General features: G+C 33.5%; 1 protein-coding gene across 1 annotated transcript in view; it reads right to left on the bottom strand.

Moving 5' to 3' along the window:
* The window catches only part of MEI1 (meiotic double-stranded break formation protein 1), a 36,495-nt gene extending 13,702 nt beyond the window's left edge, over positions 1–22,793 (bottom strand). The window contains exons 1-22 of the mRNA XM_032221149.1: positions 22,656–22,793; positions 20,803–20,926; positions 19,515–19,565; positions 18,679–18,797; positions 17,376–17,481; positions 16,311–16,514; positions 13,163–13,293; positions 11,090–11,204; positions 10,372–10,488; positions 10,166–10,265; positions 9,249–9,383; positions 8,744–8,858; positions 8,223–8,314; positions 6,584–6,725; positions 6,077–6,188; positions 5,207–5,267; positions 4,774–4,871; positions 4,241–4,415; positions 4,013–4,160; positions 2,533–2,817; positions 2,027–2,192; positions 471–575 (exon numbers count right to left, since the gene is read on the bottom strand). Coding sequence (XP_032077040.1) covers positions 471–575; positions 2,027–2,192; positions 2,533–2,817; positions 4,013–4,160; positions 4,241–4,415; positions 4,774–4,871; positions 5,207–5,267; positions 6,077–6,188; positions 6,584–6,725; positions 8,223–8,314; positions 8,744–8,858; positions 9,249–9,383; positions 10,166–10,265; positions 10,372–10,488; positions 11,090–11,204; positions 13,163–13,293; positions 16,311–16,514; positions 17,376–17,481; positions 18,679–18,797; positions 19,515–19,565; positions 20,803–20,926; positions 22,656–22,793 — 2,839 coding nt within the window. The remainder of the gene's footprint in view (positions 1–470; positions 576–2,026; positions 2,193–2,532; positions 2,818–4,012; positions 4,161–4,240; positions 4,416–4,773; positions 4,872–5,206; positions 5,268–6,076; positions 6,189–6,583; positions 6,726–8,222; positions 8,315–8,743; positions 8,859–9,248; positions 9,384–10,165; positions 10,266–10,371; positions 10,489–11,089; positions 11,205–13,162; positions 13,294–16,310; positions 16,515–17,375; positions 17,482–18,678; positions 18,798–19,514; positions 19,566–20,802; positions 20,927–22,655) is intronic.
* Between the last annotated feature and the right edge of the window lie 1,089 nt (positions 22,794–23,882).

Here is a 23,882-nt window from a genome sequence, read left to right as displayed (position 1 = left end):
TATAACTGCCTTTATAAGTTCTATAAAGTTGGGCATTCAAGAAGCGAGTCGGTAAAGTTCACCCAGAATTGGTTGGACACTTGGAAAAGGTTTTAAGTGATACAATGAAAAAGAAAGGAAGAAAACCAATCATTCTCAGATTGCAATCCTGATGAAATGCTGATACGATTATAACATTTAGAAAAGTTGGGAAGAGGAATAGAGTTGGTAACACTGTTACGGAAGAAAGAAATGTAATTTCTATATGCATTGTGCACCTGAAGAAGCCCACTGTAATATATATTTGATTTCTTAAAAGATGTAATTGCAATGTAATTGTAATTGCAAGCAGATATAATTGTCATTAAATCCATTGGAGAGCAAGGGGGGAGGGGGGGAGGGAGGGAGGATCAATCTATCTATTTTGGCTTGCAAATCCTATATTCTTGTTATCCCTACTTCAAATGTCCAAAACAAATGTAGACACTCACCTAAGCGAAGCAGTCTGAAACTTGTATTATCCAACTCTTGTTCTTTTGCATATCTCAGCTGAACCAGGAAAAGTAGATTTAACAAAAGTGGCACATTTTGGCTCACTAAAACAAAACAAAACAACCGATGAAGCAATAATTGGAAAATATAGGAAAACATGTAGGTAGTTCTCAACCACAATTGAGCCCAAAATTTCTGTTGCTAAGTGAGACATTTTTAAGTGAGTTTTGCACCATTAAACAATCTTTCTTGCTACAGTTAAGTGAATCACTGCAGTTGTTCAGTTAGTAACATGGTTAAATGAAACTGGCTTCCCCATTGACTTTTCTTGTCAAAAGGTTGCATATGGGACACTGCAACCGTTATAAATATGAATCAGTTGCCAAGTGTCTGAATTTTGATCATGTGACCATGGAGATGCTGCAACAGTCGTGTGAACAATGATCATGCCACTTTTTTCAGTGCCCTTGTAACTTCAAACAGTCACTAAACTGTTGTAAGTTGAGTACTACCTGTATTTTAATGACATTTAAAAAAAAACTGTTCAAGGTATTTATAGTGAACCAAACTCTCACACATGGTGGTGGGCTTTTTTTCCACTCAAGTTAATTTAATATAAGTGTACAGCCATTTGAGGTCAGAATTCAAGTAGATTATGATCCCCACTAAATCCCTTTGTTACAAAGTATTGATCCAGAAAGCTAAATAAAAGCTACAATAGGTTATCAGTTGAATTAAGCATTACTTTTATAAATGGATATATATCTACCTTTTCATTTCAGTTTAGATTTGAAATCATTTGATGCAAAAAAAGCAGCAATGTTGTAAGTTTGTAGGTTACCCTAAATTTTACAAATTTGTTTGCTACTCAAAAGCAGTCAAATCTGTGATGCATTAATGCAAAGTATTGTCTCATTTTATATCTGAAATGGCAGCCTATCAGTTTACTATATAATATTTATTATAGGACCCCAGATTTATCAGATTTATGTCTCATCTTTTCATTCAGAAGCTCAAAGCAGTATATACAGCATTTTGTCGTTGTGTGTCCCCCCCACCACACACACACACAACAACCAAATGCTAGGTTGGACCAACAGAAAGAGACCAAAAATATCCAGTGAGCTTCCAGAGCTAAAGGTGGACTCCGTACTGCTTGTCCAGTACCTCAAGCACTATACCACACTAAATCTCAAGGGTGTACAATTAATTACTATGATTTAATATAAAAATGATTTATTGGTCCTAAAAACAAAGAAAAATATTAACATTATATCAGAGTTATGAAAGGTGTCTCAGTGATAATCAAATTGTGCCAGATCATTCCTCTCCAAAGCAGAAGGGAAGAATCACCAGTCTGTTTCTTCTATGTGTGCTGAATAAGGAACTCATGAATAGAAGGACATTGCTAACTATAGAAGTCAGCTGGAGACTAAAAACATTATCTTGCTCAAATACATACCTATAGAGAATTCTATAAATCAATATGTCCAATAGCATTTCACAATTAAATTTTACTGGAATAGTTGGTACTTAATTATTTATGTTTATTCACCTTGTGAAATACTAGAATTATTTTCTACTAAAAGCTGTTGCAAAATCTGTAGAAACTGGCTTCGAAGAAGGTCACAGACATGGATATCCTCAGCTATTCTTAAGAAATTTTTCAGTGAAATTAAGACTTTTTGAGCCACTTCATTGGTGCCAAAGCAGACTAGATCCTGAGTGGGAAAACAACTCAGACTTTATTTATGTGGATAACATTATTTACATTTGTGCTACAGACATTAATATGAATATTTAATGAGAAACCAAAACCAAAATGCTGGGAGGGAAATGGAAAATACTATTGCTAAATGTAACAAAATAAGAAATATTGAAAACATTTTCCTCACTTTAAGTCTTTTTTAATCTGTTTTTCAAATTCTACAGAAAATGGTTAACAGAGAATAGAGAATTTATGTATGGTATAAACTGTACTTTGTTTTATATTCTGGAAACAGATCTATACTTTAAATATTTTTAGATTATGATCTGGTTCATTTTTGAAAAATCACATACCAATAATAAGAGTATAGCACTGGGATTGGCTTTTAGCAAACAAATCAAACTATTAAAGTTGATTGAAGAGTCAGAAAGGTCAACAGAGCCTCTTGTGGCAGCATCTTCATATTCAGTTTGGGAGAAATCTTCATAGGAAAACCAGAGTTGAAGGATGCCGTGACCAAATCTTCCCATAAGATCTGGATATTGTAAAAAGAACTTAAGCAGCAAAGGATGATGAACATACACTAGGTTGAGATCAGATATAACATCCAGGATTTTCCTTATAGCAGAAATGCATGCCTGGATATAGGAAATGGAGAGAGAGGGGAATAAAAAAAATCAATATCATGTCTAGGGACAATCATATTTATAATTCCTTTTTGAATTAAAAAATAGTAACATAATAGATTCAAATCATTTTCACTGTAGTAGCTTCTCCCTAAATCCTTCTCAAGGCTTCTTTTGGATATCAAAAAATAAATATGGTGATATGAAACCATCTTTAGTAGTTTCAATAACATGAAACAACATTCTACCATTTTTACTGCTGGAAGTGGTTTCATATTGTACATGTATATATCTACACTTGAGTATTTTAGATGGTGTTTGCAAGGTTATTTAGATTTTTCCAACCAGTATGTTATTGTGGAACTGTTCTGCCTCATTCAAGAAACTTCATGAAAGAAAAGTACAGGTAATACCAACTTCCATAGTTCCACTGTGTTTTTCTATCACTCCTATAATTATTTTCTTGCAATGAGGAGAAAAACTAGAGGAAAAAATAGGACAATTGTTTTTGAATAACTTAAAAGCAGTCGATGTAGAAATAATTATTTTTTTGTCATGCCAATATTCTTTTGCAAAGGGTTATCATTCTTTATGGAGGAGGAGGTGAAGATATTTGGGTATTTTTAGCATGCCTGGGCATACACGCTATTTGAACACAACATCTAATTATGTTGTCCTGTACTACCTCACTATTCATTTTTTGATATTTGTTACATAATCATTGAACTACTGTGCAAAATATAAAACATTTATTCACCAAACCCTAGTTAAATAAATCCAAATGTAATGATTGCAAGATTATCTAGATGACTGTGGTTGACCTCAAAAAGCTAAACATGATGGTACCTAGTAAGTGCTTTGGTGAAAGGCCACCAGGAAAAGCCATTACTATAGACTAGGCTGGAAAGTTGAAAAAGTATCACAGAAAACAATAATATCTGTTTAGTATAATTTCTATCAAAACTTCAGGAACACTTCCATAAAGTTCCAAGATGTTAAGCCAATTCAAAGAAGAACATCCTTGTACTCCCAAAAGCTTTTTCAAACAAGAATTGAATACTAAGTTGTTGCTTGCAACAACAAAATACTGGTTAAATAATAAATAAATTTAATAAAAGAAGACCTTCAATGTGATGTGGTTACTTTTTAAAAGTTGTTTCTGTATATAATGATTAAGCCACTGTATAATGATTAAGCCGGTGTTTACCAAGTCTAAAACTTTACTTTTGTGTTGACAAATTGCCATAAGATACAAAATAGCTTTAACAATATATGGAGGTGGACAATCTCCCTGGTCCTCAACAGACAGAAGAAAACTTGATATAGCTGAGAATAGATCTGCTTCTGGAACAATTCTGAAAAAAAGATTAAAAAATGCTTAAGCTGATTCATCTTGCTTATTGACTGCTTTTCCTATTCATGCCACATCACCTACCTGTCTTCATGACTAAAAGCAAGGTAGAAAAGAAACAGAAGGCTATATTGCTGATTGCGAAGTGTTTCATTTAAACATAAGGGATCTGAGGTTTCAGATAAGAGTCTGAGGCTTTCCAGTGCACTGAAGTTTAACAGGGGCAGAGTCTTCCACAGGAGTTCAGATATTTCTTGCTCTATGAGGAAAAAATATTAGCAACCAGAAATGTCAGAAAAGCCTGGACAGCACATAAACGTATTTTCTGGCTTAGAATCCTGATTCTTTACTCCTAATATAATTTTAGCCACATTATTGTTTTTCCCTACAAAAAAGAACAGTTTTCTCTTTTTCTTCTTGGTTAATATTACTAGGTAATCATATGGTGCCACGAGGCCTTAAAATGACCATGGCAAATTCATATAATAATTTAGACATAAGAGCCCAGGTCAAAAAACAGAAGAATCTATATTATAGTGTACACTTACAGAGCCCACAAATTCATACCATGCTGCAGTTCAAAGAAACTTCACAAACAGCTCTTTTATCAAACTTACTTTGTTTTGAGGAATCCACAACTTTCTCAGAGGACAAATGAAGACTGAGGCACATGCTATGAAGAAAACTAGAACAAGCTTGATTCAAGGCAGCATTACTTAAAAAAAAGAAATCAAGCAAAATGAAAATTTGACAGTACATCCATGGACAAGCATCGGTCTACATGTTTAGTAATATGGAAATCTATAGAAGTATGAAGGGCTACATTTTGAAATACATAATTTTATTAACTCATAAAGTGTTGGCATCTTTAAAACATTCAAATCAACAAATTAGCCAGCTGCTTTTTAAAATTATAAACATTTTTATGCTATCCAAATGAAGATGCAAAATAACAAAATTCCTAGGAATTTCTGAAGCTAGATCAATTTAAGTAAAAATAATATTTTAATAAAATGAAGCATGATATAATTTTAATGTCAAATTTAATACCTTTGTCCACTGCAGAATTTGGCTTTCAATTCCATGTTCAGTTGGATGAAAGAAGAGGATGCTAAAGAGAAAGATAATTCTACTCATGCAAAATGTCTGAATTAAAATAAGTATATTGTGCTTATATTTGTGCTTACTTCTTGGCACATCTTTTCAAGATAAATAAAGTACTGCTCTTATCATTTCAGCACCATTTTCCTAATATTTTGGTAAGTGAAGTTTTAATTTTTCTAAAAATGTGCATATCTTAGTAAAAAGTGTCTTAGAGCAAATGCAATAATTTATTTAATAAATGATAGGAAAATATTTATTAAATAATAAAAAAATATTTTTCAAAAAATGGTGTGTCCAATTAAATTACCATGACTTGCCTATGAACCTCTGCAACACACTTTAAAATGGATGGCAGGTAAGCAGAATATGTGCTCAAACTTAAGTGTTGCAAAGCAATATATTACTTGTGTGAGAATATAAGGAGAGGTAAAATAAGCCAGCTATGCATATACTGGTAACTGTTTACACCTGATGCAACTTGCAAGCTATCAATAAAGCCTACTTATGTATTGGTGTTGTCTTTCTTAATATTTTCTAGGTTCACTGGGGTAACAAACATAATATTCAGGAATAGGAAATGCTATATTCTCCAAATTGTAGAAAGTCGCTTACAGTTCTGCCAGTAATTATAGCAGAAAAAAAAGCTGGGCAGCACTAGGAGCCACCAATCTTTTAAGGAAAATTACCTACTGAATCAAATGATTAGAAATATATTTATTTAGGATTTTATTGCATTTATGGCATCATTAAAGTTCAGCAATAAAAAAATATATTTTAATCATACTTCCCAAAGTAGTTTGCTCTAGCTCTCCTTACCCAACTTAATGGATAATCTCTTATGCATGTCGGGCATAACATTGAACAGGATGCTAAGTGCTGAGATGAAAACTTCCATAATACCTGGGCGGACAGCCCTTTCAGAATATTTCTGCAAGAAAATATATACATATTCTCCCTATTATAAAAGTAATAAAATGTAAATCAAAAATGTAAATCAGTATAGGCCTAACAGACCTATAACTCAATGATGCATATTATTATTATAGCTGAAAACTCTTCCTAAAACAATTTATTTTCTTAATAACATGACTTGCAAATACTGTGTAATAAAATTACACAAATTATTTAACTTGTAAATGCTCTTCGTTGTTACTTATGTAATAAAAATCAGAAGCAGAGGACATTGCAGTTTTGCCTCTTTTAACTAAACTTTGTCACAATTTCTTCTATATGATCTATAGATACAACTGTTTTTTTTTCTTTCCTGTACATTTATATGACCTGTTTGATATTTGATGCTAAGGACATAGCAAAAATAATTACCATGACCAGGGGAATGCAAAGCGAATCAGATATCCATAGAAGAAATTCCGAAAATCTTTTCAATGTATCAATATTCTCTGAATTTGGAGCTGTAAAAGTGTTCTTCTGAGCCAGAGGATCTTTTTGGTATTGTACAGCTAAACTAAAAAGTTATAAAACCCATTAGATACAACCTATACTATATCATGTTTCTATATATTCCCTTAATCCCAGTATCGTATTTAAACATGGTGAGATCCTAGGCTACATAAACAATAAAGGCTTTATTAGGCAGAGGTAATAGAAAAAGATGAATAAGAACACAGGATGTGGTGAGGAAGGAACTTCCATGAACAGAAAGTGTAAAAGCATGCAACAACAAAGTATTGCTTAAATCTTAATCAATTGAGATTCATATGAGTAATAAAGGAGGCTTAATTCATTAACACTTTCATGTATAAAATTATAACAAAACTGTAACATATTACAAAATTCTGAAATTTTGAGAGGCTTCTTCAGACTATGAAGAATTTATGATGTAGTTTGCTAATCTTACAGTAGGCTGAAATCAAGCTCCGCTTAATCCTAAAGAACCTGACTCTGATGTTGTAGCTGGAGCACAGGATTTGGTGTTTATATTTGTGCGTGGATGTGGGTGTACACTCATACACATGTCCACACATTTTTTGAGTGAAAAAGTTAATTGCATTGTCATTATAAATCAACTTACCACTTCAAAATATTTAATTACATAGTATGATACAAGGTTAGACCTAATTAGATATATTTAACTGAAATATCAGTAAAATGTTACACATAAAATTACTTTTTCATACAAATACTATCTTTGCTCAAGGCTGTACATAGACATAGTTTGTTCACTTTCTCTCCAACAAAAATCAGGAGGTATGACCCAATTTCTATTTTGAAGATGTGAACAGAATTTAAACTCTTAGTCCAGTCCATTTTACAAGATAGCTGTCAGCATAATGTGAGATAAGCTAAGTTGGACTTCCAGGAAGAAAAGCAGGATATAAGCATAGCAGGACAAACAAATGAATAAGACTCCATTCATACTTATCAAGATTAAGGATAGCTGAATAAAATAAGCTTCAATTTTTGTTATTATATAAAAAGTAAATATACCATAAATAAATCAAATCATATTATCAGGGTTTTATTTAAAAAAAAACTTGATAGACTGCAATTATATCAGCTAAATATATGTGCATAAAATAGGAATTCTAACTGAAACCCCTTCAATTATTTTATTGATTGATTGATTGATTGATTTTATTAAATGTATCCATCTCAATCAAAGCAGTTTCTAGCCAATTTTCAAAAGTTAATACTTGGATGATAGTATCATAGCTATAAGAAGGACCTGTAAGATTAAACAAAAATCCCAGAAGTCAATGGCAAAACATTTCTGTATTGTTGCTAACAAAACTACATGGACATATCCATTAAGTCATCAAAGATCAAGTTTGATTAACGGTCATGTTCAGATATAAAATGAGCTCGGTACTTTTCTATTGTAAATTCATATGTGTGATTGAAATGTGTATTAAATATTTGTATATTTAGTATAATATCTGTTTCTAATTGATTTTTCTTACCACTTCTACCATCAGTAAAATTGAGCAAAATCTTTTCTTACCTACAAGCATTTCTGAAGCTTTCTAAGGCACTCTGCAAGAACTGTGCCTGTTGTGAAATTGCTCTATTGTTACTTCTACCCCCTTGATGATCCTGTAATATTGAAAGAAGAAAAATCAGTAAGAATATCATGCTGCTATCGCCCAGTGTTTAGATTAATAATTACTTTAATAAAATAATACTTTGCAAATATGGTCCGAAGTACATTTAACAGAGGTAAAGAATTGTTCCCCAAAAGAAAGGAGGACTCAACTTTCAATATATGGGGATGGGAGCACTTTCAGCAAAAGTTTTGTTAAATTAAAAATATATATTTTATTTACACAAAGACACACACACACACACCACATTGCTGATATCAGAGTTCCAAATAGTCCCCCCCTCCCATTGTCACACAATAGAAAAGGCATAGTAGAATAATAGAAAGTATGGCAGGCCAAAGATCCAAAAGGAATATGGCTGCGGGCCTGACAGCTGGTCTTAAATCAGAACAACAACAAAAAGGAGCTTTGAGGGACTAACCATCAGCCTCTTACTAAAAGGTGCCAATGGGAGATCATTACATCGCATCAATATAGTTTCAATCAATTTCTGTAGTTGCTCATATTGTATAGGTGGAAAGCTCACATGATCCTTTCTGTGCTGAGAAAAACAGGAAAATGTTAAGCAAAGATAATAGTATAAATGAGTGACAATATGCATATTGAGTGTCAATATGAATATCGTGGTAAAAGAACAAATCAACTATGAATAAAGAGAGGATATTCACATAACTTTTATTTACTAAAATTACACTAGTCGTTTCTTTTCTCCAAATGAACATTTTGGTATACTTTGGTCAAGTATATTATCAAACAGCATGCATGCTATAGAATATGCAGATCATAATAAACTAATGGTTAAAGAATTTTACCAGTAAGGGACAAATTGGCAGAAAGGTATAAAAGAAGATGCAGAGGTAAGGAATTATCTATATTTTACAGATAAAAATTAAATTAAATTAAATTAAATTACACTTTTCATTTACCTCAAAATTGCAGTCACAGCTTTCACTGCTTCAGATGCTACTTCAATAACAGGGCATTTCACAGCTTCCATTAGAACACTAACAGCATCTTTAAATGTAGCAATATTTGTAAATAATTTAATTTCTTCTGGTTGCCTGAAATTAAATAAAATATTCAAAAATTTTACTCAACAAAAGAATTTTTATAACGGTATATATGACTTTGAACTTCAGGATAACAGAAATTAAAAGATACACCTTAACATTTTCCTAAAGTACAATACGATAGTTTCAAATTCAAGTTCAAGGCAGGCTGCTTCAACAGAACCAGAATTTATCCAAACTCAAAACACTTTCAGTATGGATTGTAACTCTTTCCTAAGAACTGCCCATTTGAACTCAAGCTATTTGAAATCGAAATATACAACTGCCTAATCTAAAATTATTGTACACAATTACTTATGTTATATAGTTTATTTATGAGATGTATAACCACTTCAGTCTTGAAGGACTGTAAAGTGATTGTTAAATTACAAATTAGTAATCCATCTATAAAACCTATGTATATATATTAAATATGTCTATATTAAGGTTCTCCACTGAAATCCATTGCAAAAAATAAATTTGTAACTACAAAATATAAATATTCCATACACTGACAAGTAAAAAGCTAGAAGAATTTCATATAATATGCAAGATTCCCCATCATGCCTCCCAAATTGTACATAAACTATTTTTCATGACTTAAAAAATAAGGGTAAACAGTTTTTCAAGTTCATAGATAGTTGGTAAAAACATCATTATATAAAATCATGCTTATTATATATGCATATTTCCCCCCTAAAATATTTATCCTCTCAGATATAACTTTGGTGAAAGCTGCTTCCTCTGCTCAAATTTTCCAAACTAAAGCCAGGTGGAAAGTTGATCTCTCTTACTTTTTCAAAATTTCAGTAAAAAGTAGAAGTCCTTGTTTTTGCAATTCTATATTATTAAGATGAAAAGTTTCTTTCAAGCTCTTTATAAAAGGTTCTATGCCTGGGATAAGGAAGATATTAAAAAATTGGTGAAGATAGTTTATATAGATAGTAAATAGCACCTAACGTAACAGCAGATTTATCTTATAAGAAAAGTGATGATTTACCATACACAGTGTGGCATTTGGAAAAGAAAAGCTGTTCTTCAGTAAGGAGCAACAGGCAGCAATAAACTGACCAGATGAGACTTTCACTAATGCAGAAGAGACATTCAAATAGAAATTCTGCAAGCAAAAAAACAAAAATAAAAAATCTATTACCAGCTGAACCAAAACAAAGGAATTCGATTGGGGAAATTAAGGACAGACTACATCCTACCATTTGCAAACTTCTGACAAGCAAGTCAATGAGTATGCAATCCAAATTTACTTAACAACTGTGTTACTATCTTAACAATTACAATAATTCACTTAACAACTGTGGCAAGAAAGGTCATAAAATGGGGCAAAACTCACATGACAAATGTCTCACTTAACCACAGAAATTTTGGATTCAATTAAGATCGTAAGTTGTGGACTATCTGTACATATATCAAATGCTGACACACCATATATTTTTCTAACAGCATTTCAGTGTTGTCAGTTTTAAATTTCATATCTTTTTAAATGATTCCTTGCATTGAATTTGCGTGTTTCAGAGCTGCCATATCCTTAAACATCTTTATTGTACAGTCCACTATGAGCTCAGGATTATAGTCAGTCTTCATATGTATAAAATTAGATATTAACTTTTATACTATCGTTAAGATTTCACTCATTAATAGTGATTTGGCAAAAGTTCTTTGAAACATAGCTTTGAAATCAAATATCACGGCATATTCCATACCTGGAATATCTGCATGGATAAAAGCAGGAGCATATTTAGCTGGAGAGTGTACCAATATAGCAGCCATACATTGTGTACTTGCCACCTGTAATATCTCATCTCTTGATAATAGCAACTGCAGGAAACATCAGAATTTGCATTAAAGGATCATTTTATACTAATTACCATGAGTTCATTAGAAAATACATTTATTGACTATGAACAATATTTAACTATTTTTAAAAATGTTTTGAATTTATGGTAACAATGCATTATTAGAAGTTCACTAAGCTCTTATAAACCAGTTATATTACGGGAAGTGCACTGACATAAATCACTGCATTAAAAAATACTATATACAATATGAAAATAAAATTCCTATCACTCTTCTCATTATATTTAGAGTTAACAGTGACAGTTAACAGTAAGAGTTGGATTGGACATTAGAATTAATATAGGCACACTACATGTAGACATAATACAGAAGCTATTAATTTCTTTTGCAGAAAAAATATTAATTCAATTATAGCGAGTATAGAATCTTAAATAAAAACTGTTTGAAGTAGAACATTAGATTATTTCAGAAAATGGGCTGCCTTTTATTATATCAGATCTCCTTTGAGATAGTCATGTCCTAGTTTCTGATGTTTATATTTTAAACTATGCCTTGGTGCCTTGGCATCCACAGTTGCTGTTAGAAAATGCTAAATCAAACATATGAATCAAGTGGCCAATTGTGTATTATTAAAACTTGGCTGGATAAAAATGTGGATATAGCCCCACCCGAAATTGGCTTAGATGGGTATCTGGTTTTGCGTCAACTGTTACATCAATATTAGGGAAGAGGAGTTGCTGTGATTGTGCATAAGATTTTCATGGCGATACAGGGCATTGTTTTGGAATGAAGGATTGCAAATATTATGTAACATTGAGATACTCAAATACATCATCCTTCTTTACATGTTATAGAAAGTGTATCAGTTGGTTACAAAAAAAAAAACTTTCATGCATCTCTTCCACAGTCCACAGACTTCGTCAACCTTGGCTTGATTTTTGTCGCCGGCTTGAAGAACTTCTCTTGCTTCTTTCAGGGATTTTGCGATATCCCTGAGATCAGCAAGACATATTCTTCCTGTACACCGTCTCTTCGGGATGGTTTAGGTCTGTTTGGACCACCCAGCAGCAAAAGTATTGGCTGCGGTCTCAGAGCATCGAGACCGCACAACCATATCATCGGACATTGGTGCCTCCTCTTTCGCGAGGACACACATTTGATCTGATCTTTGTTTTTTAAAAAAATAGATGTGTTGTGAAGATATATTTGTCATTTTGCTCTGTCAGATCACTTCCTCATTAAACTGAGGACATGCGGCACAAGATGAATTAGAACCACCAACCCCTAATACCTAGTGGACCCAGGTTTCCAGAAGGTTTGGGGTATCTTCCCAATTATTTGGCAGGGAATTATATCTCTTCTCTCACTAGTCTGATATACAGAGATGATCGAGGAGTCAAATGAGGTTCTTCCAGCAAGATCTCTGTACAATTGCCAAACATAAGCAGTTCCTTGATTTCCTTAAGCCCAATTTAAGATGCTGGTTATCACCTTTAAAGGTGATACATACATTATGTATTACCCTAATATAATCTGCCCATCCAAATGATACTCCCTCTTCATTCTGAGATAGATGAAATGTGGATAAGTCATCAGGCCTTCTCAATAATAATTCACACTTTATGGAACTCTTTCCCCTCCACTGGAAGGGCATTTCAGGGCTCCTAACTTTTGATAAATACTTTAAAATTGCATTATTCCACTTTTGTCTTGGACCAAGATGAATAAAGGTGCAATGATATGAACTTTTCTTCATTCGGAATTTTATTATATTAGGTATTTGTTTTAATTGTATTTTTAATTATTTCTAATGTGGGTTGTCCAGAGTCCATTGGGAGTGAAGTAGTCTAAATATGATATAAAATCAATGAACAAAAATAGGTTTATTATTCATCTTGACAATTACGTTTATAGTATTGACAAATTTATTTTGCTTTCATCAACTGATATTAGTATTAAGTACATTTTTATAAAGTTACCTTCTTGAGAATTAAAGGTAATAGACTATCTCCTTCAAATAACTCAGGACTTGCAGAATCTGTTCCTTTTCCTGTAAAACTCATAATAACTGAAACAAAATTATCATATTTCAGCAGTTGCTTTAATAAACCTGAAGAGAAGAAAGAAAATGGACAATAGGAAACTGAACAATATTGAACTATGACTCAATTAGATTCCATAGTATATTTGTATGTTCATATAATTAGCATTATGTGATAAGAGCTATTATTCACTCATGTTCATGGCAGAAGCATCTAAGATGCTTCCAGATTGAAAGGATTAGCCAGTGACATGACTGTTGCCCAGGGAATGCCCAGTTGGGGGCTCCTTTCACGTCTCCGTTAATGTGCCCACCAAAGTGGTACATATCTACCTACTTGCTATTACATGCTTTCAAATTGCTTGGATCTCAAATAGAGGTTTGCTGATTGTCAACCCAACATCCTAACCACGTAAGCCACTGTGCTCCCAGCTAGTATTATTTCCTTTGCTAAAAAGATTAGGACTTATACCCCAGCACATTTATAGCTAAATTGAGATTTAAAAAACTATTTCTCTTTCATAATTCACATTTTGAACCATTATGCTACTTTACTTATGCCATTGATTCTTAACCTGTAGGTTTTAGCCAAAAATGGATCACCATATATTTTAGTATGGATTGTCATGGTCCTTTTGATAAGTTGAATTTCTTCTGCATAATAAGCATGTTACAGTATGGAGGTATGTGATGAATCAAAATGAGCTGTTTTGGCTACACTAAATACAGTTTCAGTGAAAAGCAAGGACTGAGTTTGATCTCAAATGAATAGGCAAACTGTCCTGTTCCAGGTTATAGCTATGAGCAACAGTGAACAGTGCATAAATTCTCAGATTGTATTAATTTAGTTGTAAATAATTTAACATACAGTAGTATAAACAGATGTAAGACAAAGGAGAGGAGAGGATATATAATAGAATTTTTTTATTGGCCAAGTGTGTGTTTGTAGCACAACAGTTAGAGAATCTCTTTGCGGTAAAAGAGAGTGGCATAGCTCAATCTGTTCTGCTGGCCAAGGATAAAATGTAAGGGCTGTCAGCCATTATGCCTGAAAGCCCTGGGCCAATGGAATTCTCAAGAATCTGTCAAAACCCAGTAACCAATCCACAAGACAGAAGGAGCTACAAATTCAAGTCAGAAAGCAGGATAGTGATTTCAACAGAGATAGGCCAGCAAGATGGTCCTATATAAGAGCACTGCTGACCTTGATTGATTTGTAGATTTTACATTCTTTCCTCCAAGCAATTGCATCAACTGCTGCTGATATAAAATTGATACTAATTAATATGGAAGCATTCCTATTTTTTCAGGAATGTTTTTCCACAAAGAAAAATATATTTTAATAAAATAGATTTGCTTTTCAGTGAAAAAAATCTAACTTGGAATCATTTTTTTTCAAAATGTGCACTGCTGGTGTACTAGCAATATTAAGTGCATGTATTTGTGCAGAATAAAAGAAGTTTACTACTTCTATTAATAAAACGTTTTCAGTGTCTTTGGGAGAATCTTGCTTCTATGAAGGCATCAGATGAGTCAGGTGTGTTCAGATATTGACTTCAAATACACACATTTGTTTCTAAAGACATGATTATCTTCACAAAAACAGTAATGTATGGTACAATATTACGCAATATCAAAATATCTTTGTATGAAAATCATCTCCTGGATTCACCATTCTTAAATTTTTCATGGATACTGAAACTAGACTATACTTCAGATACATTTGCAGAAATTATTAAGTTGAATACTTCAATGTGAGGTCATGACTAGGCAGTGGTTAAGATAACAGAGAAGTTGATAGTTATAGTTTTCAAGGAAAACCTAAAATAGTGGAAGAGGAAAATAGAAGAAAACTAAATTTAACCTTAAACATGCTTCTGAAGATAAAAATGTTACATTAATGTTAAAAAATTGTCACTGGACTATATCTTCACTTAGATCCCACAGTAATTTTATCTTGTAACAAAATACAGTTGGGTGCACAATCCATTTGACATTAATATTAAAGATCTGGCTGATGACATTTCAAGCATATCTGGCTTGTAGGCTTAGCAAATCCAAACTGAGACACTGTGTTTTAGAAAGCAAACAAAATAATTCAGTGCATTTTGGAACAAAATAAAAAACATTTTAAAAATACCCATAAAGTTCTACCAAAACAAGAGAATGTTTGTAGTTCAAAGTTGAACTGAATCGTTGGTTGTCTCTGAGCTTGTTTTTTTTTCTTCTTGCAGCTGTTTCATTACAAACTAGGTAACAACCTCAATGCTAGTAGAGAGTGGGATTTGTTTTCATTTTATATATTAGTAGCTTGTCCTGTCAGTATTTGTGAGAGTGGTCCTGATGATTCCTTGATTGAGCTATTGTTAACTGTTTGTCTGACTTAGTAAATTGAGGTATTATTTGCTTCTTGATTGGTCTAATATTAACCGTAATGTTAATCTCTCATTGCTCGTGAGAAAGTACTTTGGTCTTGTTTCCTTTTTTATTACCTCTTTTCAATGGTATGCAAATGTTATTTATCTTTGTGTGTTTGTTGATGGCTAATTTTTTTAAGATTTAGCCATAGTTTCATCTGGCAAATTATGAGTATTCTAGACCAAGTCAAATACAAAAATACTAGAGAATTCCTGGAAGCCTGACACTCAAATTGCCATCAACAGATATCTAGAGACTCTTGTCTTAACTAGTCAATTTAATATTTATTCTCTGCAGCTAACAACACAATGTTTCATCATATTGTTGTTTAAAAATATTTTTTCATTTGGGAAATTAAAATCAAGCTGCTTTCTCTGGAAGTTATTGCAGCTTTTCATCAGATGTCTGAACTTAATCTAAATACATGTAATACTAGTCCAGTTTTTTTCAAGTAAAATTCTTTATCCCCAGGTCAGGTGATTGTTGGTATGTGCTCAATATTCAAAAAACAAGTAACATCCTTACATTGATAATTATTTATGCTATATTTTAGAATATTTTCCATTTTTTTCCAAAAATTCAGCATTCCCAAAAAAGGATTGTTATTGTACATAAAAGTCATCCCTAACAATTATGAAAAATCCTTCTTGTAACCTTCTGACTCTTACCTACGGAGTTAAGTTGCAGTTCCATGGTCTGAGCATCTTTCAAAGTAGTCAGAAGGAGACTATTAAGTTTATCTTTGAAATGAATAGTCAACTGCTCTGCAGCATTGGGGGCAGCATACAGTTTGCCATAAAGATAATACACAGCAGCTTTTATCCTCTCACTGGGGTACATCAAGCCTGCAGCCAGATGCTCAATCAGGTTACATGTTAAAGAAAATAGAAAAGTAGGTGTAATGAGAAAACAGAAGTTTTGTTAGAAAAGTTCAGAAAAAATCATCGCTAAAACCAAGTTCTGAAAAGTCACAAAATTTTGCATATTATGCAAACCACTCAAATCTCAAGAAAAAAAATTGTTCTCTTTCAACAAATACGATCATTGGAGATAGATAGGATATCTTAAAGGTGAGACCCTAAAACTCTTGCTTTCAACAGATCAATTTAGAAAATATTGTGCTAATAAAATAGCGTGAAATACTGTACAGCTAAATCTATTGGCAGACAATGAATCTTCTTAGGAAATAGTGATCCCAAATAAACTGAACCTTTATTGTTTCTCCAATGATGCAATCTTAACTTCAGAATCAAATCAAGCTATAGTAACACTAAGGTAAAGGCTCGTGGGCATAGCAGGTCAAACAGAAATTGTTGCTTCCTCTCACAATTGCAAATAACTAAATGTTAGTATTTAAACCAGTCTCCTATTTATATCATATCACAGTTCCTCAATTTTGGACAGCCTTATCTTTAGCTTAGCTGTCCTAGAAGGGAAATATAGGAAAATCCTATTTGAAATCCAATTCTGCTCTTATCATAGAGATACTGGAGAAACCACAGCCCATGTCCTCGTTTATTGACAGTTCTACACTGACATTTACTACCAGTTGATTACCAAGTTATCAAGAGCAAGTTATCTTGCTAATAGTTTCTCAGAGGTTAAAATTAGGTTTTTAATCCTCTTTTTTACTGCTAAAATTATTCTGTGCGACATCAAGAAAATTGGTTTTTTTCATTCACTGAGTTCATAATATAATCACTGCATAGTTAAAATTCACCTGTAATACTTACTGTGTTCAGTCACTAAAGTATCAGCAAACAATGGAATAGCATCTGCCAACTTTCCAAGAAGAATAAATACAGGCAAACTATTTCTTGTTGTGGCTATCTTGCATAACTATTGTGGTTGGGGAAGCAAATTAGACAATTTACAAGACTAGCTACAGTATGGAAATCATTGCAATTTGCTTCTTTCTCTTTAATCAACTATTTTCCTCTGCTGCCATTCTTCTGAAGGGCTACTTGACACATGCAATTATCTTGGTGCAATTCTCTTGATCAGAATGCAAAGATATATTCTATCAACAAGCATTCCACTGATACAGTCTCACAATCCTAAGTAAGCTTTTAAACTCATTTAACCCTAAACCAGGGGTATCCAACTTTGACAACTTTAAGAGTTGTGGACTTCAAGCTGGCTGGACAATTCTGGGAATTGAACTCCACAACTGCCCTAGACCATCCCTCTCAAGACAAATTGAGGAAAGTTCTGCCTGCAAATGACAAAAAAGATGCAAATTTGTGCATCCTGGGATGCAGCAGGTTCCAGAAGACACAAAATCCGTAAGTGGTGGCAGGACAAATTGCATAAATGATATTTATATGTGTTTCCATTCCTAAATAATTGCAGCAACAGTGACAGTTCTGGAGGCCCCTTGGGTGGCACTTTGTTATGCGAACTGCAAACCTGCTTCCCAGTCCAATTCAGGGTGTTGGCCATTACCTTTAAAGCCCTGTATGGCATGGACCCAGAATATCTGATGAACTATCTAGCTCCAATGAAATCAGCCTATCCCATTTGTTCTGGGACCTCATTAACCAAGGAATTTTCTGCCACGACCCTCACTCTTTGGAACATCTTGCTGCGAGAGGAGAGCCACACTCACACTTCTGGTCTTCAGGAAGACCCTCAATACCTGGCTATGTTGCTTGGTGTGGGGCCCTGAAGGAAAATCTGTAGGTTGAGGTGGTTGGTGCAGTGCAGTAACAAAGAGGACATTATCAATCACCTGCTCCCAATCTGTGGCCTTTTAGTCTGTCTTTAATATTTTGTATTTTGTAATATTTTGTAATTTTAATCTTTTTTATATTTATAATTGTTTTTATATCTCTATGTTTTATTACATCGTAAACCACCCAGAGTTGCCTCGAACTATGAGATGGGTGCATATAAATTCAATAAATAAATAAATAAATAGGTTAATACCACAATGCCCTTGATTTTATCATTGGTATCATTGATCTTCTATTCACCCATCCTTCATAGAAATCAATATTTTTATAAGCTAGAAAAATCATTTATTTTTCAACTTACTTCAGTTAATGAAAAGCATGTTACTCCAAAGTGGAAAATACAAACCTCTTTCTGACATTCATCCAATAGATAATGCAGATACCTCTCCAATTTCAGCTCTATTACCAACTGTACTAATACTGTTCACAGCCAAAAAAAATAATACTCAGTTTAATCACAGTGACTGACACATATACCACAATCAATTTTGCTAACATTTTTACATATGACATTTAATTTTCTTTACTGTTGTTTTTCCAGAATTATATTTATAAAGTAAACATGCTTAATAATAATATAGCATATACCTAACAATAGGGATTGTATGTTGACAAGACTTTTAGAATTCTTAACTGCTTTACCAGTGGTTTATTTATGAGGAAAAGAATTCTCATCATAATAATTTAGGAAAGAAAGTTAAATAACTTTTGAACACAGAGATGTCTAGTCTAGAATTATATCATGCCTTTGTTTTAAATTGGTGCTTAATCACTTCAATATGTATTGTGTATTCATTACATTGGGTGAAACAGAATTATTGAGGTGAAATACTGGGTAAATTACTGACTTCTGGGGTGAAACAACAACAACAAATTATTCTACAAATAAGGAATTTCAAAATAAGATATATGCTTTCATAAAACATGATCAAAATGTTAGAATTTATTGAGAATTAGAAATATTTTTATATAATTTAAGCTGAATGTTGTGTTGAAAAACAAAATATAACCCAAATCTAAACCTCAAAAGAAATTTATTGGCATTTGCATAGCACCTCCTGATACAATTTTGATCATTAACTGCTCTTATTATCACACAGATAATACAGTAATTCAAGCTCCCCATTTTATAAATACCTTCAATGAGTAAATCAAGGATACTGCTGTCTTCTACAATTTGTAACCTCCCTATAGAAGTATATAGAGTAAGAATCATCTTTTGGAAATATATAATTATCATTCTTAAACAAATATTTGGGCTGCACTTACTAAAGAGGCTATATATATATATATATATATATATATATATATATATATATATATATATATATAATCATGATTCTATTGTTTTAGGGCCGTGATGGTGAATCTATGGAATCTACGGGCACATGAGCCATCGGCTATTGCTCTTCCGGGTTCTGGCACACAAGCCAGCTGGTCTTCTCGCACGCGGGAGCACTGTTAGAGCAGCCGTCTGGTGCGCATGCCGGAAAGATAATCTTCAAGTTTCCAGCATGTGCATGCACACCAAGCACTTGGTCTTCCGGTTTCTGGAGCACACACGTACCCGAAGAACAGCTGTTTCTCATAGAACCTACTAATTACAATATGTGGGAGAGGTATCCTTTTTTTAAATCAGATTTAAACACACTTTATGTGTTCAAAACATTGAATAACATCACAACAGAAGTATATATATTGATTGTGGATTACAAAAATAAACACATACCAAATAAACACATACAAATACATTAAGGATTCAAATGGTTTAACATAAATTAAGAATTTTTAAAATTGCCCTAAAAATTAAACTTACATTATTAATCACTTAGACTTATATATCGCTTTACAATGCTTTAAAGTCCCCTCTAAGTGGTTTACAGAATCAGCATATTGCCCCCAACAATCTGGGTCCTCAGTTTACCAACCTCGGAAGCGTGGAAGGCTGAGTCAACCTTGTGCCAGTGGGAATCAAACTCTGGCAGTCAGTAGAATTAGCTTATAATACTGCATTTTAATCAGAGGCGGGATGCTGCCGGTTCAAGCCGGATCAGGCAAACTGGTAGTGGCAGCAACAGGAGACTCTGCCCACCTGCCTGTCACACAATTGCACGAGCGTGCACGAGCAAATCAGTAGTAAAATAAATTGCAACCCACTACAGATTTTAATCATTGTGCCATCACTGCTCTTCATTAATACAATCTCCTGAAAGGCCACATTCTTCACTCTTATTCTTTTCCCTGTGATATTTTTCATAGCAGAAGAAAAAAAACTAATTTGATAATAGAAAATCAACTATGGTATTTAATATGTCTATTTTGGCCAAACAATTCATCTTAGTCACTCTGATTCACAAAATAAATTGTGCTGAAAAAATTAAAATATTCTTGTAGAACATGTTGAATGTGTCTGATGTTCTCTTACCAAACAAAGTTGCTATAAAATAAGCACATATTCTTTCATTCTGAACGAACAGTGGGATGACTCTTGTTGCATGCTGAGTCAGAACATCTCGGAGACAAGAGACCACATGCTTTTTGCGTATTAGCTAAATGTTAGAAAGGAAAATTACAAAAATTGTTAAGAAGAAATGTAAGAAACTTAATTCTCCTGTAAGCCTATATTCTTACTTTTTGAGCCCAAAACTGTTGATTTCCTTTGAAAGGATCAAAGTAATGAAAACGTCAGAATTTTCCCCCTATCTTCTGCCTTACTTTTTGTAACCAACACATCCTTCCTTGCATAGTAACTATCAATCGTATAATCTAGTAGTCTCAACTGAAAAGATTTTATGTACTTTAGATGGCTATTTGATAAAGGATGTCCTAATTTCTCTCACAAGGCCTGAAATGAAGGCAAAGTCATGGAGATATGACAGAAAAAGATATTGTCAAGTCAAATTTGTATCATGACCATTTTAAATGGGGAAAGTCTCAATGAATGTCATAAAAATCAAGAATAAAAGTTATATTTGAAAACAAAGTCTTAACCTAAGGGTGTATTAAACTCAAAAGAAATAAAGACTAAATCAAGAATTACAGTAGTGTGGTTTTATAAACCAGTATAATAAACCAGTATCCATAATCCATCATGTCATGTATGGTTATGGATATGGATGTATCACTGAAAATACTTATTTATGACCATTTTTCCTACTTATGACCATAGCAGAGTTCCCATGATCAAAATGTGGACACTTGGCAACCAGCTCATATTTATGAGCTGAGGTCATGTGATCACCTTTTGCCAGATTTACTTAACAACTGCAGTGATTCACTTAACAACTGTGACAATAAATGTCATAAAATAGGATAAAACTTACTTAACAGCTATCTTTCTTAGCAACAGAAATTTTGGGCTCAATTGTGATTGTAAGTTGAGGACTACCTATATTCATTTTAATTTCTAAAATGACTATATTCTAAACTCCCCTTTTTGAATGCAATTGCGAAAAACAACTAAGAGCATAAGTCCATCAGTTGTACAAAAAATCAACTTTAGCTGTATTAATTACTCTAATAACTGTTTATTATTTATAAATTGTTAGTTATTAACTGTTAATTTATTAAACCATTGTTTAATATTTGTATTAAACAGAATAGCAGATTCAGGCAAGATTATTAAGGAACAGAGCATACAAACTTAAAACCTGGATCACACATAATGCAAAATATATCATACTAACACTAACATATTTAGTGCAAGAAGTGAATCCCAAGGAAAATATTAGTACTTAAGTAGACATGATTAGGACTGTGCTGTAAAATGTATCTGGGTATATCTGAGACCTGCCATTTCCACCCTGAGCTAAGAACTCAGAAATGAATAACCAAATGAGGAAGTATAATTTCCATATGCCAAGACTTGCCAGGGTCATGTTATTAGTTGGTAGAGGAAACAAGTAAATAGTTACACATGCTGGTTTTGTTATATATTTTAATTTTTTACAGTTTGTAATGTTGCTATTCCAAAAAGAACGTATTTGTTCTCTAACTTATGGACTTCATAACTAAAAAAACAATGTCCAACTAAAAAATTGTCCATTCTCTCTCTCACTCTCTCTCTCTCTCACACAAACACACACATACACACACACAAACAAACAGAGTCCACTGCTTCCATATGAAGCTGATTCTTTGAGCTTAGAACGGGAAAAAAGAGGGATTGTGAATTAACGCAGGGCAATGAAGAGTGAGGAGACGAAGAGTAAAATGGGGAGCATTATTTAGCCTTCCGAAGTGTACCGAGGCTCAAAGCAAGCCCCCTGGCACTCATACCGAGACCTCGTCCTCCTTCAGCGTCTCAATGGCGCAGGCCAAGCAGAGCGGCGCAGGCAAAAACTCCAGCAGCCAGTGAGGGTCGTGGCGCGAGTGAAACCGCTCGCACACTAAAGGCTCTGAGGCGAAGCCTGCCATCTCGCCGCTTCACACGCTCTTCCATACACAGCGGCAACTGCAGAGATGATGGGACAAATTTGGCGGGATAGTTTAACGCAAGCGCGTTGCAAAACCACCGTGTTTGCTATGGCTATGATAGCGCCGGAAAGGCTCGCCGCCTGGCAGGGACATCATGATTTCAGCACTAGCTCTTTATTGCGGTGGCTGTTTCTCCATCAGTAGCTCAGCCTGATGTTTGTTCGGCTTTGTGTTGATTTCTTAGATGTTAAGGGTCTTTCCCCTGTACGAAGTGATGCTATTATCCATCAATCCTTGAATCCGGGGGGGGGGAAAATGCAGCATGCATAATGAAATTTGCTGTCACATTGCGAATCCTTCTACTGCTTCTGTTTCAAGTTACACCGGTCATATCTGATTTCCAAGATGAGAGATAATAAAGCCTAAATACACATTGAGGATGCTTTGGACCCGGGCTAGAATAAGTAGGAAAACACTACTTCAATGGCTTAAGCATGTCTCCCTAATGAGTTGAGGACAAGGTGAAGGTAACGTCATGGGGACCAAAGCAGGAAAAAAATGGTATCACAGCATATTTGTACTTTGGGTACAAAGCCACAACAGGGCTATAACTAAAAGCTTCATTTTAACTCTCATTTAAGAGATATATATTTGAATGTTTTTATTTTCCAATATATGCATTAATTAAATACCAAAGGTTTATATAATATAATCTAAAGCATATTTTCTCAGAAATCCAGTGTTTCACATGTTCAACAAGCATCTCTAAATGCCTTGTGCCGCAATTCTAATGACAGATACAGCTATATAACTTGACTTATTTTTATCAAATATTCCTGTTTGTTTCAGCCAATGAGCACTGTTTGTAGAGGGAAGAAAAGTATGCTATAAATTAAAATTTCATGCCAAGTTTCCTCACTTTGGTAATTTAGGTATGTGGTGGTCCAATATACACTTAGGCAACAATACCACATTTCCCAGGACTCATTCACTGTATAATCCACGCACAAAACTATGTTGTCAAAGAACTAAAGATTATGCTATTTGTATAATCAGATGGTAGAGATATCACATTATAGGACATATGCT

Source organism: Thamnophis elegans, chromosome 7 (assembly GCF_009769535.1).
Source record: "Thamnophis elegans isolate rThaEle1 chromosome 7, rThaEle1.pri, whole genome shotgun sequence".
NCBI lineage: Eukaryota > Metazoa > Chordata > Lepidosauria > Squamata > Colubridae > Thamnophis > Thamnophis elegans.
The sequence above is the reverse complement of the archived record's forward strand: the minus strand, read 5'-3'. Positions and strand labels throughout refer to the sequence as shown.